At 45.8% G+C, this 16,188-nt stretch overlaps 1 protein-coding gene across 11 annotated transcripts in view; it reads right to left on the bottom strand.

Moving 5' to 3' along the window:
* ldb3a (LIM domain binding 3a) overlaps positions 1 to 14,187 on the bottom strand; it is a 62,395-nt gene extending 48,208 nt beyond the window's left edge. For 8 of the 11 annotated variants that reach the window (XM_036546223.1, XM_036546227.1, XM_036546228.1 and 5 more), the window contains exon 1: positions 8,324 to 8,766. In XM_036546223.1, coding sequence (XP_036402116.1) covers positions 8,324 to 8,419 — 96 coding nt within the window. In that variant the 5' untranslated portion in view covers positions 8,420 to 8,766. Of the gene's footprint in view, positions 1 to 8,323; positions 8,767 to 14,054; positions 14,117 to 14,165 lie in introns of those variants that run through there. The other 3 variants (XM_036546225.1, XM_036546224.1, XM_036546233.1) reach the window with 3 other exon arrangements.
* Between the last annotated feature and the right edge of the window lie 2,001 nt (positions 14,188 to 16,188).

The raw sequence follows: 16,188 nt of genomic DNA, 5'->3' as shown, positions 1-16,188 counted from the left end.
ATGTAGAGAAATACGAACTGCCAGCCGGGTGAGGAGGAAGAGGATGAGGGGGCAAAGCCCACTGCTCTGGGGCGCCTGGCGTGTCTGTCATCCTTGCAAACGACAGCTGCACTAGGCTGCGACGGCCCGTTAACCCCCAAACCCCGCGCTCCCAGGGCCTGCCAATGTCTCGGTTTTACACAGCCACTCACCATAAATGTCAGCACTAATTGGCGAGCGCAGCGCTGAGACTCTCCTGACATATCGGAAAGGTTGTGGTTGTGGAGCTGGCCTGACTGACGATGACTCACCGGGCTGGTGTGTGTGTGTATGTGTGTGGGGAAGGGGTGGGGGTACGCAGGGCCGCAGGACAATTGTTGACTCTCAGCCCCCCTGCCCCTGCCTTTCCCCGCACTGCTGTCCCACTGGCTCTCACATTGAGGTCAGTCAATGGGGTTAACCCCAGGTGATCTTTTTCTCACACTTTGTGCTACTCTGATATGCTCTATTTCAGCTCAGGGTTTAGCCCTACAGAACCCCAAAGGAGGGACAAAAAAGAAAATGAAAGAAGCACTTTTTCTGAGCCTGGAGACAGGACTGAACACCTGAGCATCTTTGCAATTGAGGGTATTACTGTTATTATTATTAGTAGTAGTATTATTAATTTTTTTGTTGGGCAGACATGGCAGGAGGAAAGATCCAGTGTGACTTCACAGGCACTGGGTTCAATAGCAATGTATGAGTGCTAGAGTTCAACTGCTCTGAATGCACTGAGTCAACAGGTTTGCAGCAGAACAGGAAATAGTCTAAGAGCAGGGATTTCCAGCTTCAAAGGTAGACATTTTAAGAATATAAAAGCACATGAAAAGTATGTAAAAAGATGTCCACAGTAACTCTTCCATAACAACAACGTCTTCTAACATTTAAATATTAGTGCTACCCCAAATGTAAATGGGGAATTACTTTTATCCCTGGACTAATTACACAAATAAATACCAACAGGAGTAAAAGAAAACATGGAACTCAAGCGAGTAAGCGGCGGATTTGTGAGAGCCAGCTTACAAACCTGACATTAACCCTCAACCCCCAGCTCATTCCAATTGATGCCTGGCTGAATGAGTAGTTGATATGCCAGCTCAAATCTCCTGCTCACTTCAACGCAAACAATGGGCCTGTTCTTCAGCTGGTGAGAGGCTGTTGGGAGAAAGTGGGACACAGGGAGTGAAAGACAGAGAGAGAGGGAGAGCGAGAGAGAGGAAAAGAAGGAGAGAGAGTCAGAGAGGGGAAAAAGAGAGAGAGAGAATGAGGAAAAGTGAAAGAGAGGAAAAGAAGGAGAGAGGCAGAGAAGCAGGGACAGCAAGGTAGAGTTGAGGAGAGAGAGGAAGCCAAAGAACATGAGAGACAGAAAAAGAGAGTAAAAGAGGTGAGAAAGAAATATACAGAGAGACAGACAGAGGCAGAGTGAGAGAGAGAAAGAGAGCTGTGGAACTGTCATTCTCTTGTTTTTCAGAAGCACATTCAGGCCCTAGAGTGTGTTCAACCACAGACTGGAGTGCCTTTGTACAGCCAAACACCACAATGAAATCCATCTAACCAATGTGTGTCCCACATTTGACAAGCATGAATGCCTCTTACAATATGTATCAGAACATCTAAATCCGGAAACAATAATTCAGTCAAGCAGAAAGACAATCAAACAGGCCTTTTAGTTTTCATAAATTTCTGCAACATTTTGCATTTGCATGTTCTGCTTGCAAGAGCAACTGGTTGGCAAAGCAACAATACCATAAACCTGCATTAAAAATAATGAGGGATTTATATGCTGACTTATTCTGGTAAAGTGAAATACCTTCCTATGGAAGGGAGGTTGTGGGACAGTCAGAAAGACCATCTGCCACACAGAATGGCTCTGCTGGACCACATTTCTTGATGCATTGATTCACTGGTCTTGTGATTACAGAGACTGGCCCCCTGACTTTTGAAGACTGCAAATTTGCTCCTACCCAGTCATGCCGATGGTGTGAAAAGATCACCTATTATTTCAGGTCCTGGCTTGTGCTGTTAGCGACACAAATCGGGAGTAACATCGTAACAGTGGGAGTGGCCGGTGTTTACTCTAGGGGGCGTACGGGTACTTGCGCTGGACGCAAACCGCTATAAATGAACCCTGACCCTGCGAACCAGCAAAGCTCAGCTTCCATGGCCGTCTCTGGTAAGCATAGTTTGAATGAGAAAGTGCGGTCCCTGTGCCTTTATGCCTCCGATTTACAGAACAGCTAGCTTCAGTGTGGGCAGACTGTGGTGTACATGTATGTACAGGCGTCGAGCAAAATGTGTTAATCTGTCTGTTCTGCTGTTTAAGTCAGGAGCACTGAACAGCTCTTAATGTACAGCATTCCAAATGCCACGCATGTCACGGGTGATTTAGAGCTAAACCTGACAGACTCGTTTCTGCTAACAAGAGCAGAAAAAAAAAGCCTGATGCTACAGGATGGTAACCTAACGACCCTTTCCTGGTACACGGCAGGGCAGGGTGATTCGGCGCAAAGCGGCGCTCTCTGGGAAAGCCTACCGATGCCACGTGGTCATTGGTTCACGTCAGTTCACATCATCCTTCTTCGGACGGAAGCAGCAAAGATGCAGTGAACCTGGTGACAGGTCGCCAGCATGTGGGCGGAGACGCCGGTCCTTGCACCGCGCTGGGTGCTCGGCTGAACCCAGGCTGGTGTAGGTGGGTCCCCTCTCCTTGCCGCCGGTATCTATAGCCCACGCTATCTGCCCCAGCTCCTCTGACCTTCAGCTCCCTGCTAAAAACAGCTCAGCCTGTCAGCACCTCCGGACGCCTCCTCTAATGCCGGCAGCGCGGGGGGCTGGGCTGGAATGCCGGGGCCTGTAAGACCGGGGACTAACGGTAGTGACACATGCTATCTCGCTGGAGCCTTTTTATAGCACCACGCTGGGGCCGCTGGCTCACCTCAGGGAGGCCCAACAGCCCACACTGGTACCCTGGCAACAAGAGAGACTTTGGGTTCCGAGATCGGCGTTTACCTCTCCCACGTCTCGCCACACACTGCCGACAAAGTCCTGTTGTGGCGCACTTAACTGGACTGAAATTTCTGCAAGATTCTCTGTGCATTGCTATTGTTATGTAACAAACCGTATTGGAGATCTCTGATGAATCAACATGCCCTGCTGGTCTGTCAGAGGGGGGGTCACTGACCGTTGAATCTGAATATGATCAGCAATCAAAGATCAGTTTCACTGTATCTATAAAATACACAATCAGTCAAAATCAGTTGAAAGGTAAAATCCACACAGGCATTCCAAAACGTATATTTGTTTAGGCATACCCAAGAGTTGGGTTCTCGCCCCAAAAATTGACATGACTGTTTGACTTGAATCGTCAAAAAGGAGTTGAAAGGTAAAACCAACACAGGCATTCCAGAACGTATATTTGCTCAAGCACACGCTAGAGCCGGGTTCTCCCCCTAAAACTGATGTGACCTTTCGACTTGAATCATTAAAAACGAAGGTTTGGAAAAGGAATACTGGGACAGCTGTGCTTATCTGACTTTGGAGTTCACTGAAATAGAACAGTCACATTGAGGCTACGGCACACTTCATCAAGAAGACTGCAATGGCTAGAGGATATGGCAGAATCCAGAGCCGAACTGCTACGGTTCACAAAACCAAATCCCAAGAGTTTAAATTCAAAGCAGGCTCAAAAAAATCACCTCACGGGGGGCTCGAGAAACAACCACATCCCACATCCGATCCCAAAATGGGGATTTCGTTACTTGTCGAATGAAGCCTCCACAGTAACAAAATTTAGGAACTTCGCATCCACAGACACAGCCAACGCACCCAAGAAGAGATAGAGTACAAGCAGATCAAACAAAACAGCCCAAGAGGCTTGTGCGGGCAGCGCTGACGCGTGTCGGCTGCCTCACGTGTTCCACCAAAATCATTAAGACGCATCTGTCAAAGTCCCAGTGGCTCTCGCAATTCGGCCCTCTCTATCCCGCGCCGGGCAGCAGGGAGGCACACGCTGTGCCACTGGCAGGCCCCGCACGCGCCCCTCCAGTCCTGGCACGCGCGGCGCTAACACAATAATCTTAAAATAATCAAACAGTTTGTCTTCATCTGTCAATACCATCCTCCCGACGTGAGCCAAATGTTACGCGGAGTCGTCCCCCCCCGCCGAGCTGTGACGGAGAGGAGGGGTGTCACGCAGGCGCTCGGGTGCTGGAACGACGTCCCGAAAATGAACACATACGGGCGGAGGGGGCGCGCGATGAAAGAGCGCGTCGGTAAGGGGAGCCTCCGACTTGTCAAACAGCTGGGCCTCTTTCCAACGGAGAAACAGATTTAACGGCGTGGCACTGTCAGGAATGCAAACCAGCCTCATGTCACCAGAGCATCTTCTAAAGATTAAAAAGAGATCCAATTTAAACTAATAATAAAATCTGATACAGTCTTTAGAGCTCTTTTTGTTGGTCACAGAGACATGATAAATACGTGATCATCGGCTCATCAGATTAATTATTTCATTTCATTACATAGTTCAGTTAGGAGCTCCAAATTATGGTTCAAAAGTATCCACAACATGCACCTCCTTTACAAGACATGATTTATAAAAATCCATTTCACATAATTTCCCAGTGAATTTATATATTTTTCTCGCAATAATGTCACTAAGCGGTCTTTAATACCATGCGCAAAGGCAAAAGACAAAAATGCCCCGTAGGATTGCAATGGAGACTATACAAAATTGGGAAGATTATGTCATGATAGGAGCCTGTTGTGTCATGACAGGAGATTGTTATGTCATGACAGCAACGCATTCATCTAGCATACTTTGACCAGCGCAAGTTGACCTGTGGAAAATGCCAGCGCATCAGCCACATGCTGAGAGAACCAGAACCTCCCTGTGGTCCATAAACATCAGAAGATTTCCTAGATATAGCTTTACAGTTTCAGCTCACTGGTTTCTGTGCGATATTCGTGGCACTCTGTTTCTGATGTCCTTCCTAAAAGGGCAGCCAAGGCAAGAACCATCTACTTAACTGACTGCATTGAAACAGGGAAAGGATTTTTTAAAAACATTTACTTTCCAGTTCCTTTGGAAATTTGTGCCTGCAAGAAGAATACTGTTGTACAAAGCTTTCAAAATTTCCTTTCTTCAGAATAGTACAGCGCAGAGAAGACCTGGCCCCAGAGCTCTGAACACACACTTCTCTTTTAAATAGGCAAACAATGTAACAGGTGTGTTATGTAAGCTGTATTTCAGGCACAATTCATGTCAGAGGCAATCCCATAGCATATACATATATCCCTCTGAGGGATGCAAAAAGTCCAAACCAAAGAAACCTCTCAGTCTAACTAATCAGGACTTGGGTCTACACTAAATCCTGCAATTTTTTTCTTAAATGCGGTAAATGAAAATTATATTTATTTGAATGTAATTTTAATTTTATTCCACTGGTAGGTGTAATTTACTTAAACCTTATTTATTTTAATTTATTTACATACACTAAAGGAATACATACACAGACATATATGTAATGTTATATGTACTTTTTAATATTTTCATGCATTGCATGACAATTGATTACGTCAAACTCATATTTCGATAGGTCACATCGCTGGTGCTTTTAGGCACTTTTCTTGAATGTAGCCCCTTGGAGCAGATATCTGAGACAGATATTCAAGGGAGGCGCTATGTTCAAAATGCCTTTTTTCACCAACTTATGCCATGATAGTCATATTCTTTTTTTAGTTAAGGAAATTTGGCTTCCTCTGTTAGGGTTAAGTTCAGTGTTCTTACGGTGGGACATCAATGCATTGATACCAGTTGTACAAAAACACTTAATCAAGAGGGCGTTACTGACACAAGAGGGCATTATCCCCATCTGTGTGAATCATCCCAACCCCCTAAGACACAAATATCCAGTAATTTAACTGCCTTCATTTTTTGTGCACTGCTCAACTTCATGCAGAACAAAAAACTGAAAATTAAAACAGACAGTTACTGTACTATACAACATGAGTGCCTTGATATCCACCTGCCCACCCCCAAAGACTCACAGCACCATCACCCTAGCTGCCCTTTTAATCTCTGCCACACCATATGGAGAATCTCCTTCTGAAGATAACCCAAACAATGGCCATTTTGAAGGTATTTTTAGAAAAGGCCTGTTTATGGGTCGTTCACGAGGGCGGGGCCTGTCGCAGGAGATGCAAATACTTCACCTGTCAGAGCGGTGATTGACGACACCCCCTGCTCCTGGGTCTGAGCTGACCGAGGAGGGGGCCCCCAGAGCGTGGGCTTCATTCCTTGGCTACGCCTAACAGTAAATTCCCTGAACCCATCTAAGGCCCATATTCAGAGCGAGTCACACCAATATAGACCGTTCTCTGCACAAGGGGTAGGCAGTTCCATCCAGAATAGTTCAGGGTGTACAGATGTCACCCACAGGTGCTCTTTAAAAAAGTTCCTGCAGTTGACTGTTGTATGTACAGTATATCTAAGTGGATGCTGAGATTAATTTAAAGGGATCAGGGACATGTTCCTGCTTTAAAATGAGCCTTGGGGAAAATGTTTAGTCAATACAAAGTGAAAAGCATTTACAAGAGCAGTTCATGAATGCTTTATGTGGCCAAGCCAACACTTTCCCTAAGTTATATTAAGTGGTTTTAAGTAAACTGGTGGTATGTGATGGCCACTCCATAAATGACTACAATTATGGGATCCCTGCATGTGATAGAATTATAAGCAGTGACATGTCGACCTCCCACGTATCTTTTGTACGTTGTAATCCTGTCTCTGACACAATGCAGGAGCAGAAAACCTAACACACGGACACAAACGTGTGACGTGACAGGTCTTTGCGTCACCGCTATTTGCAGCGTGAAGAGCCCAATGCTTGTCCAGGACAAGGAGAGGGCTCACATTGTTCCCGCCCGCGAGGTATGTGCACTGGATCACTCGCACCGTGAAAAGGGTCCAACTGCCACCGTTGACACCTTGCGTCTTTTTTTTTTTTTTTACGCCTCAGGTTCCTGTCACGCCCGGCAGGGTGGCGGGGCTCTCGTCACCGAGGCCGTGAATATCCGCGGCTCTCTCCCTGAGGGACACCTGTCCGCTTCCGTCCGCCGAGCCACGCAGGCCCTCCCCAGCGTGTCGGGAGCCCACCGCTATCCGCTCCAGCTTCTAGGAAAGGGGGATGCCTCGCGTGTCTATAGACCTGCTACCAGCTTAAATAGTAACCCCCCCTAACCTACGAGCAATGCTGTCTCTCAAATCACTTTTCCACCGCAGTGACATTTCAAACTTTCCTTTTGGTTCACTCGTATCAGAAGAAACTGGACCCCCCCAGGCCTCATTAGCAAACAGAGCTGATCACGAGTTTTCAATGAATCAAAAACACTACACTGGGGTAACTGCAGACTGTTTGCGAAGAATGAATGAAGATGTTATGAAGGTATTTATGTTGAGATATGACTGTGTCTCTATTTTACAAAAAACTCTTCAACACTTTTTCAAGTAATGAAAAGTCAGCCCCCTCCTGCAGTCTTGAATCTCTTTAACCAATCAGAATGCCACAAAGGCATAAGCAAGTACTGCACAAATGAGATCTGTGTATTAAAAGAAGTAACATAAAACATTAAAAGGACCCTTTTTCATTGTATGTTTCATTGTAAGTGCAGGCTGCATCTGTGCATGCACAAACAGGTAGGCAACATCACAGGGGTTACAGATTGAAGCTTTTCAATGATATCACTGTAATCCACTCCGGATACAAAAACACATCATTAACCCAACCATGTCATAATCTGCATATTAGTCATTCTGAAATAATACATTATACAGCTCAATAAATACAACCTCGGCTGCAAAATTATAACGAAAAGCAACTAAAGATCAAATTGAACAATACGAAGTGTACCATTACCAACCAATTACTGTCCTTGCTTTGACTGAGCTGCTCACTGGAACAGTTGCAATGTCTCATACTAAATATAGACACAGATACTGTATGTAAATGGATCAATGGATGTAATTATTTTTTGAACACGGAAGGCAATCTCGTGACACAAGCGCTCAAGTCCAATGAACAGTGACAACACAAATCGCAGATGAAACCCTTGACATTTGCAGTGCGGAGTTCAACTAGACAAGCGCCGCACGGCATTCAGGAACGCTTTAGTTAATCGAGGCTAGATAACATTGGAAGCCAAGGAGCCGTGAAGCAGGAAGCAGCAACTCGATGCCCTGACGATGCTCCAGCACGCTCTCTGCACGGCGTGGCGGCAGGTACATTCCCACCAGGTGAGTGCTTACCCTGGAGATGGTGAGGGGCATGTTGAAGTCCTTGCCTCCCTGCAATCGGAAGCCCCATGGGGCCGGTCCGGTGAGGCTCACGTTGTAAGTGCTCATTTTCGAAAAGCCGCCCTTATTGCAGGTTCGTTTTCAACGCTTTTCCTTCCGACTGGGAAAAAAAAACGCCGGTGGGGGGGGGACAGGGGACAGGCGCCAAGCAGCCGCTGGAAAAAAAGGAAAAAAAAAAACACTTAAATTAAAAAATGTCAAAAGGGGAAGTAATGAACAGATTTCTCCAAACAAAACGCTAGGAAGAGGTCAATAAAAAAAGAACAAAGCAAAAAAAAAAATAAACAGTAAAGGAGAGGTTCACCCCCACCCCTTCCTAAACACACAAAATGGGAGAGAGGTGCAGAAATGCTGTAAAAGCCAGAGAAGAGAGAGATCTTGCCTGCTCAGATGGGCTGAAGTGACAGCCTAAGAATAGCAGCCCTCTACAGAAAGCGATAGCACTCCAGCACTGGGGGGTCCTTATAAGGCATGTAAGGGGACACCTAGAATGCCTGGCCTCCATGATTCACACAGCTGATATAGCCTCTTCTTAGACCAACAGAATTTTCTAGCCTCCCCAGGGCTCCTCCCACCTCCATCTCTGCACCCTGGCTAGCGTTTGGGAGTGGGGGGGTGCTCAAGGAAACAGCTAATTGACAGTAATTAAGAGGAAGACTTGGCTTCAACATGGACACGCTGCTAGATGATCCTGACCAATCTGAGCGCCACCTGAGAGTGACACGGTTCTGTGTTCGATTCAGGGCTGGCCAATGGGGATGCCCAGAGGCACGTGGGCTGACCGCACCGCTGTGTGACGGACTGAGACGCAGTAAAAGGGACGGGCATGGAAACACATGGCACGGGTCAAACAGTAACAACGGAGGAAATAACAGCTTGGCCTTTTCACACACACACATGCTGCTGCCTGTGGAACAGTACTCAAAAGCGAGAGCAAACATATGTGGTGGAACCCCCACCCCCCAACACACTCTGAGAGAAAGAGCCCCCATTACGGGGTCTGCCGTTACGCCTCCTTCTCCACTGTGACATCGACATTCACACAGGACGTTCTTGAACGGCGTCATTAAAACGCAGATTAACTTGGCACCTGGCGTGACGCATTACTACCGGGCCGAGAGCGTCACCCGATTCCACTGTCGTGCCCTGAGGCCACCTGTGACACCGACGGGCAACACAGCTGCACACAGTGAGCTCAAAGCGACCGATGGCACAGGCCCTACACAGATAATGCACTTTTGCTGAGATAACGCATACAAAGACAGCAACCGAACCAGCCATGGCCACGTAGCCTAGCTCCTGGTGTCACAGAGGCCGCAGCATTTAAAGGACGCGTTAAAGGCATCTCACAGGGGCCACAAAGTCACTTGGTCTCATCAGCAGGCCGGGGACATGAAGCTAACCAGAGCCCACCCGTGCTCCCACTCCCGGGCCATTCTGGGAATAGCCGGCTGTGATCATACACCCACCTGACAGACATAGCCCCCAGAGAGATAACAGAATGCTAGAGCCTTATCAGGAGCCTGTGATGGAAGCCAGGAGGCAATCATTGAGGAACAAGTGGACGGGTCCTAAATCGGTGAGGTGCTCAACCAGGCGTGACCAACCAGCCCCATTAGCCCAAGAAAGAACGCACTGGAAATAAGGCAGAATGCCTTGGGTAATGACGTCTGCAGAGGCATTGTGGGGAAAAAAAGAAACACAAACCCAAGACAGAGCGATGGAAAATCTTACCAGGAGAAGGTGTCTTACCAGGAGGCCTCTGGGTTACTGGCTTACAATGGACAGTGGTTTTGAGAATGCACTGTGTCTTGTTATAAACTAATCTGCTGTATCTTTTGGAGAAAATAGTAGTGTTATAGATTTTATTTTTTCAGTTATCTAAAACAGTATGTGTGATGAAAGCCTACTGAAAAGGAAAATACAAAGCAAAGGCAAGGAGACTCCTTTCACCACAAATCAACCACATGTAACTACATTACATTATTGGCATTTAACAGATGCTCTTATCCATGGCAACTTACATTGGTTCCAATATTTATTATTTATTTATTTATATTTACAATGTTATCCATTTATACAGCTGGATATTTACTGAGGTAATTGTGGGTTAAGTACCCTGACCAAGGGTAGAGCAGCAGTGTCCCAGTAGGGAACTGAACTGGCAACCTTGCCGTTACAAGTCCTTTTCCTTAACCTCTATGCTACACTGCTGCCCAGAACATCAACTCTGTAAAATCACAATGACAATTGTAGTCCACGTTACAGTGGACCGTATGGCATGGGTGGATAGCTCCTGTTTGTCCTCAGCAGAGGAATCAGGCCCAGTTTACATTTCACCGGTCTGACAATTGGCCTCCAAAATACCAATGACTTAATACCGGATCAAAGAGGTGGCCTGGCGGAGAGTTTCCACACATCAGCCTGCGAGCGACCCACACCGTCACTTTATCCCCCGGGCCACAGCCGGGGCCGCGCCTACCCCATATCCAGAGTAAACACAAAGGGGCCGTTTTAATCACAGAGGATACAGCGCAAGCCTCTGAACTTTCCACCCTACAGAGGGTGTGTGAGTGTGACTGTGTGTGTGCGAGGGGGGAGCAGGGGGGCCTGCTACAGTGGCTGCTCCCGTACTGGCTGGGTACCCCCCCTCCACCCTCCCAAATTAACCCTCCCAACACGCTGAGAGCCACAGCGTGCGGGTCGTCTCAGGCAACACCTTCCCCCGAAAGATGGGGAAGCGCAGCATGAGGCATTTCGTCCCCCCAGATAGCATAGTACACAGTGTGGACCTCCTCTAGCTCCTTTGCCATTGATCCACACCGCCCATCCACGTTGTCCCTCACTGATGACATGAATGAGTCTGCGGCACAGTTAAAGGTTCCCCGCAGGCATGGCTGAGTGCTTGTATTGGGCTTTCTAAGAACTGCCGGGCAGATATTCTCCTAGAGTAGGCAACCAGCTGGTGCTCCTTTGTCCCTTGTGGGCTCTTATGTCCATAGTTTGAATGACCCACAAAAGAGGCAATGCTTTGCTATACTTACAGTATCATTATCAAGGCAACAACACAGCAGCCCACAATACCTCTGTGTGTTCCATAGGTAGCAGGGCAATATGAGTATTTAAGATCACAAGCAGTTTGTAATCTGCTGTGATAATAAACATGAATTGTTGTCTTAATGATATTCTTATGGCACTTTAACTCTTGTTTACAGGCAGTTAAGAGTGCAATGTTTTGTAAAGTTCTTCCTTTAGCCACAGGACGAATGGGCAGAAAAATTCTTATAGCATGTTAAAAAATGTGTGTGTAACTGAACAAGCACACACACACATCATTTCTTTGAATCTCATACTGTCATGTACATGAGGGTCAGTGCACAGTCATTCCCAAATACCTATTCTTCATGTGAAGCCTTGATCAGCTCAAGCCCAGCTGCATTTGTATACATCTGGACTGCACTGGAATTCCTTACTGTATACACTCAGCCATTTCTGTTCTGTCCAACTCACTGTGGCAAAATCCGTGAGTGGCCTTTTTTAATGCAGAAAATGCAGGCACCTGAATAAACAAAGAAAGGCCAGACTCTTCTGCCATAGTAGTGCAGGGGAGTCACCAGGACAGAAATAAGTGATGCCATGGCCGGTGAGGTCACTGCCACCAGGGTGGAATTTCCACAGACTGGAAAACAAGCCTGTGTGGGTATGCGGTGTTCTGATCTCCCCGATCACAGCAGAGAGAGATTATCCTGGTTTAGACCTGGGTCAAAGATGGGTCACTCTTCCACTTTAGTCTTGCCCAGTCACACCCCCCCCCCCCACTCCCCCCAGCACAAAGCAAACAATTTCTGATACCCCCTGCCACAACTGAGTGACCAGCTAAGCCCACCATGCCTATTGGGCCATGTCACGCACCACTAATCTGCGTTGCATTGTTTGGAGGTTTTGTGTTTAGCTACTGTAGGGAACTGCATGACTGACATGCTGTATAGTGGTAAAACTAGCACAAAAATAGCAAAAGGAAGTGCCACAGGGAGATACCTATTTGCCAACACACACACCCCGATTCAGTGAGTTCATTTATATAAGCTGGACAATCATCATATCATCTTAAGCCTCATGGGTTGAACAGCAGAGCCACGCTCAGGGCAGAAGTCAAACCCGGAGCTCTCTGGGTACATGCAGTCACCCAGTCACTATACTACCCATATTCTCAGAGCGATTATCCATGACAGCACTGCACAAGATGGTAACAAACTTTTGCTTTTACAATGGCCGCTGCTGTCTTCAGTTCTGCTTAAAGCACAGAGACAGTCAGTCGCAGTGACCCCTAATACCTAACTATAAGTAATCATAAAGATTCGGCCTGTCTGTGGCTTTCAGCATTTGGCATAAGCACGCCGCTCTCCATCATTGGATCTCATATAGGTCTGTACATCACAAGCCACAGACTTCCCATCTATACCGCTGGGTATCCTACCTGACAACACCCCTTGATTTCCCAAAGGCACAGAACCAGCACGTCCAATAAGCTTTTATTTCGATTTAAGTAGTGCTCTACCAATGCCTGTCACAAATAATATCATACCTCAACATGTTTAGATTTACTGTCCTCAGCTCATCCATCCAAGAGTATGTGAATCGTCTGCCCTACATTTATCTGTTGCAGGGAGCAAGTCTCTGGTCCTAGCTAGTCAGACTTGACACTGACAAAAATAACTGCACAAATACGGCACACACTGTGTCAGTAATATCGCTGTGGACTCTAACACCACTAACGGCCACCCAGAGCCATATGTTAACAGTGAGTGGCTTTGCAATAATCTTCAGGTATAAAAGAATGAACAACAATACTATTAGATATTATAATATCATAAAAAATACAAGACAGGGCAAGATGTGATACATGCGGAGCATGCTAACCACAATGAAAAAGATACACATGAAAGGTTATGGTGCAAAGCAGACATGCACATTTGCTGCTGAAAATAGAGGCTTGCGTTGGTGAGTCTACTGCAGATAATGCTAGACAAACACCTGCTTTCCAGAGGGGCTTTGATTTCATTCTAGATAATTTACTAAAAAGAACCAACCAAAGAAGTGCACATTTTCACTTGCTGAAGTATATGTAGACATTTTCCAACTAAATACTGCCCTTGAAATCTTTTATAATATGCTTAGCTAAACGTTATTAAAACACTTGTAGTTACTTAAGTGCTTTGTTTTTGTGTATTCATTTGTTTTTCGAGATGCTGAATCCTGTCAAAATAACGGCGTCAGGCAAATATTATCTTTGGCGCAACTTTGGACAGGACGGAAATATCCGTGTTGCTCCCCTCTCTCACAGCGCAGCAAACGCACCAACTGCTGCGGCGACTGTCCTGTTGCCTCCTCGCTACTTTCAGCTGAAAGTTGATGATCCCAGCACTGTAAAGTACCGCACGAACAGCTGACCGCGTCTAAATAAGCTTGCACACTAACCGGCTCACCAAAGCGAAATACCAGCTGCTGCTTTATCAAGTAAAAACGGGAAGTAAAAGAAATGTCGGAGAGGATTAACCGTCACATGCAGGATAAAAACAGGTGCTGGTTATTTTGTTTTTATGGTTGCGTCGTGGGAACCATTCGTTATTTTTTTTGCCGAACATGAAGACCATGCAAAAGTCTGTTGTATCCATTGGCATACCACCGGCTAGTTGTACAGGACTACAGCAACTAAAGTGTAAAGGCGCTCTCAAAGGTTCCATTCAGTGTATTATTCATAGCGAGCGCCTGCCCGCGCTGACAGCTGTACTACCTGCTCTCGTTATTTGCAGATCTCCTCTCCGTCCCTTCTGTGTCGCACGATGTCACTCAGTCGGCCTTTATCCGATCCCTTGGACCCCGGGTTACGTCAGCTCACGGGAGAAGGGGGGGTTGGCGGGGGATTTTCATTAAAGTGGAATTATTAAAGCGGCAGTCGTTCTTTGTATTAAAATTGTCCAGTTTAATTATGTCCACATTAACAATGGAATGGATTCACTAAAAACGCTAAGGAGAGCAGTTGTAGGTTACTTTTTGTAAAATGTGCAAATAATTAGTTTTTAGTGATCAAATCGTTGTAGCTAGTAATTTTTTAATAACTCTGGGCAGTCTGGGCCTAGTTTTATTTCGTTATCCTATACATTTTATTAAACACATTATTTGGTGTGATTTCCCATGCCTAGCTTAACATGTATCATACTGTAGGAACAGCAAAAAACATATTAATGTTGTGTTGTGTGAAAGAATTGTTCTGTTTACATTCACTTCTGGTGTTGGAGAAAAGAAAGTGTATTTTTCTCAAAAGGTTTCATAAAGCAGCACATGGGCACTTATCAAAGTGCTGAAAAGCTTCCAGAGTTGCAAAAAACACTAGAATTACACTGTGAATTCCTGTCTATCCTTCAACTGTAATGAAATATGAGTCACAGTAAAACTATCTGTCACATTTTTTTCATGTTGTTTGATATCTTCACGCTGTCAGATGAAGGTTATGCACACTTTAGGACTTTAATTTTAGCGCTTTAAAAGGGTGTTCAATGCCACATAGTCACAGTGGGGAGAAAAATCAGGGCTGTCAGATTGATCTCATATATATTTCATATACTGACATCCAGGTGTCATGCTCACGCTTCAAAAATAGCAAGCAGGGCTGCAGGAAGTCTCAGAAAAGCTCACGTGAAACGTGGGTAAAATGCATGATGGGAACACCCCCAATCAGCCCTGGAATCTGTTAGTGTACTGGAAGAGGATAGGCTGGCTGTCATCTGGAGGATGGAAATGAGATGAAGAAAAGGGCGGTGGAGTCAGTTTCCTGACCGCATATTGGTGCCATTCTACATAACCAGGGGAATATGCTAAAAATACGCTTCCAAGGTACTGCTGCAGGACTCCTGTGGAGGTGAGGTTCCCTAGACAAATGTATGAAATGTATTGAAATGCACACAGACACCCATCCACACACCAGCCGCACCCACAAACCTCACACACCATGTGCCACCCACACCTATATATCACACACACCCAAATATCTGACACACCAATTTTCCACACACACACAAACCCAACACACTCGAATAGCGCACAGTCCTGCACGCTGCACATATCCATGTTCCACACACTTCCACATAACAGCACACAGCCACACAACACTCACAGTTAACACTGAACCCAGGATAGTTATGGATGACTATATAATGTGAAACTCATGACAGGTATGTAGATACAGCAGTAGGGTCATTATATTGACTGAAATTGGTCTATCTAAGCTCCACTCTCTGAAGTTTTAATATTATGCAGAGAGGGAAGGAGATATGACACAGGATTTCCATAAATTTCAACATGACCCAAACATGTTCTTACTATTTGTCTAATTGCCTCCCTTTGACCAAAAGCAAAATGCTTCATTGATTCTATTTTGCCCATGTTTTTCCTCAGCCTCTGATATGTCTAGCACAAACTCTCGTGTTTAGAGATGTCCCGCTATGCCCCCCGATGTGAGTGAATTTGTTCCTGTTATCTAACTGTGGTAGCAAACAAAGGGGTGTGTTTGCACTCAGAAAATAATCCTGTTACTGAATGAGCAGTCAACACAGTTGCCTCATCATTGTCAGCCAAAAAGCAATCATGCTCCTCAAGCATCTAGATAGGATTAGATTTTGAAAGGAAAATTAAATACTGCTGTGTTGTAAATCAAAAAACCGTGGCGAAAAAGAAAATTGGCACGGACCCTCCTTGTCATATGAGCTGTCAGATCTATTCTGTTCTTCCCCAGTTTCTTTGCTTTGCTATGTTTTGAT

Source organism: Megalops cyprinoides, chromosome 15 (genome assembly GCF_013368585.1).
Source record: "Megalops cyprinoides isolate fMegCyp1 chromosome 15, fMegCyp1.pri, whole genome shotgun sequence".
Taxonomy (NCBI): Eukaryota; Metazoa; Chordata; class Actinopteri; order Elopiformes; family Megalopidae; genus Megalops; species Megalops cyprinoides.
Note: the sequence above shows the minus strand (reverse complement) of the source record. Positions and strands in the feature narration are given on the sequence as shown.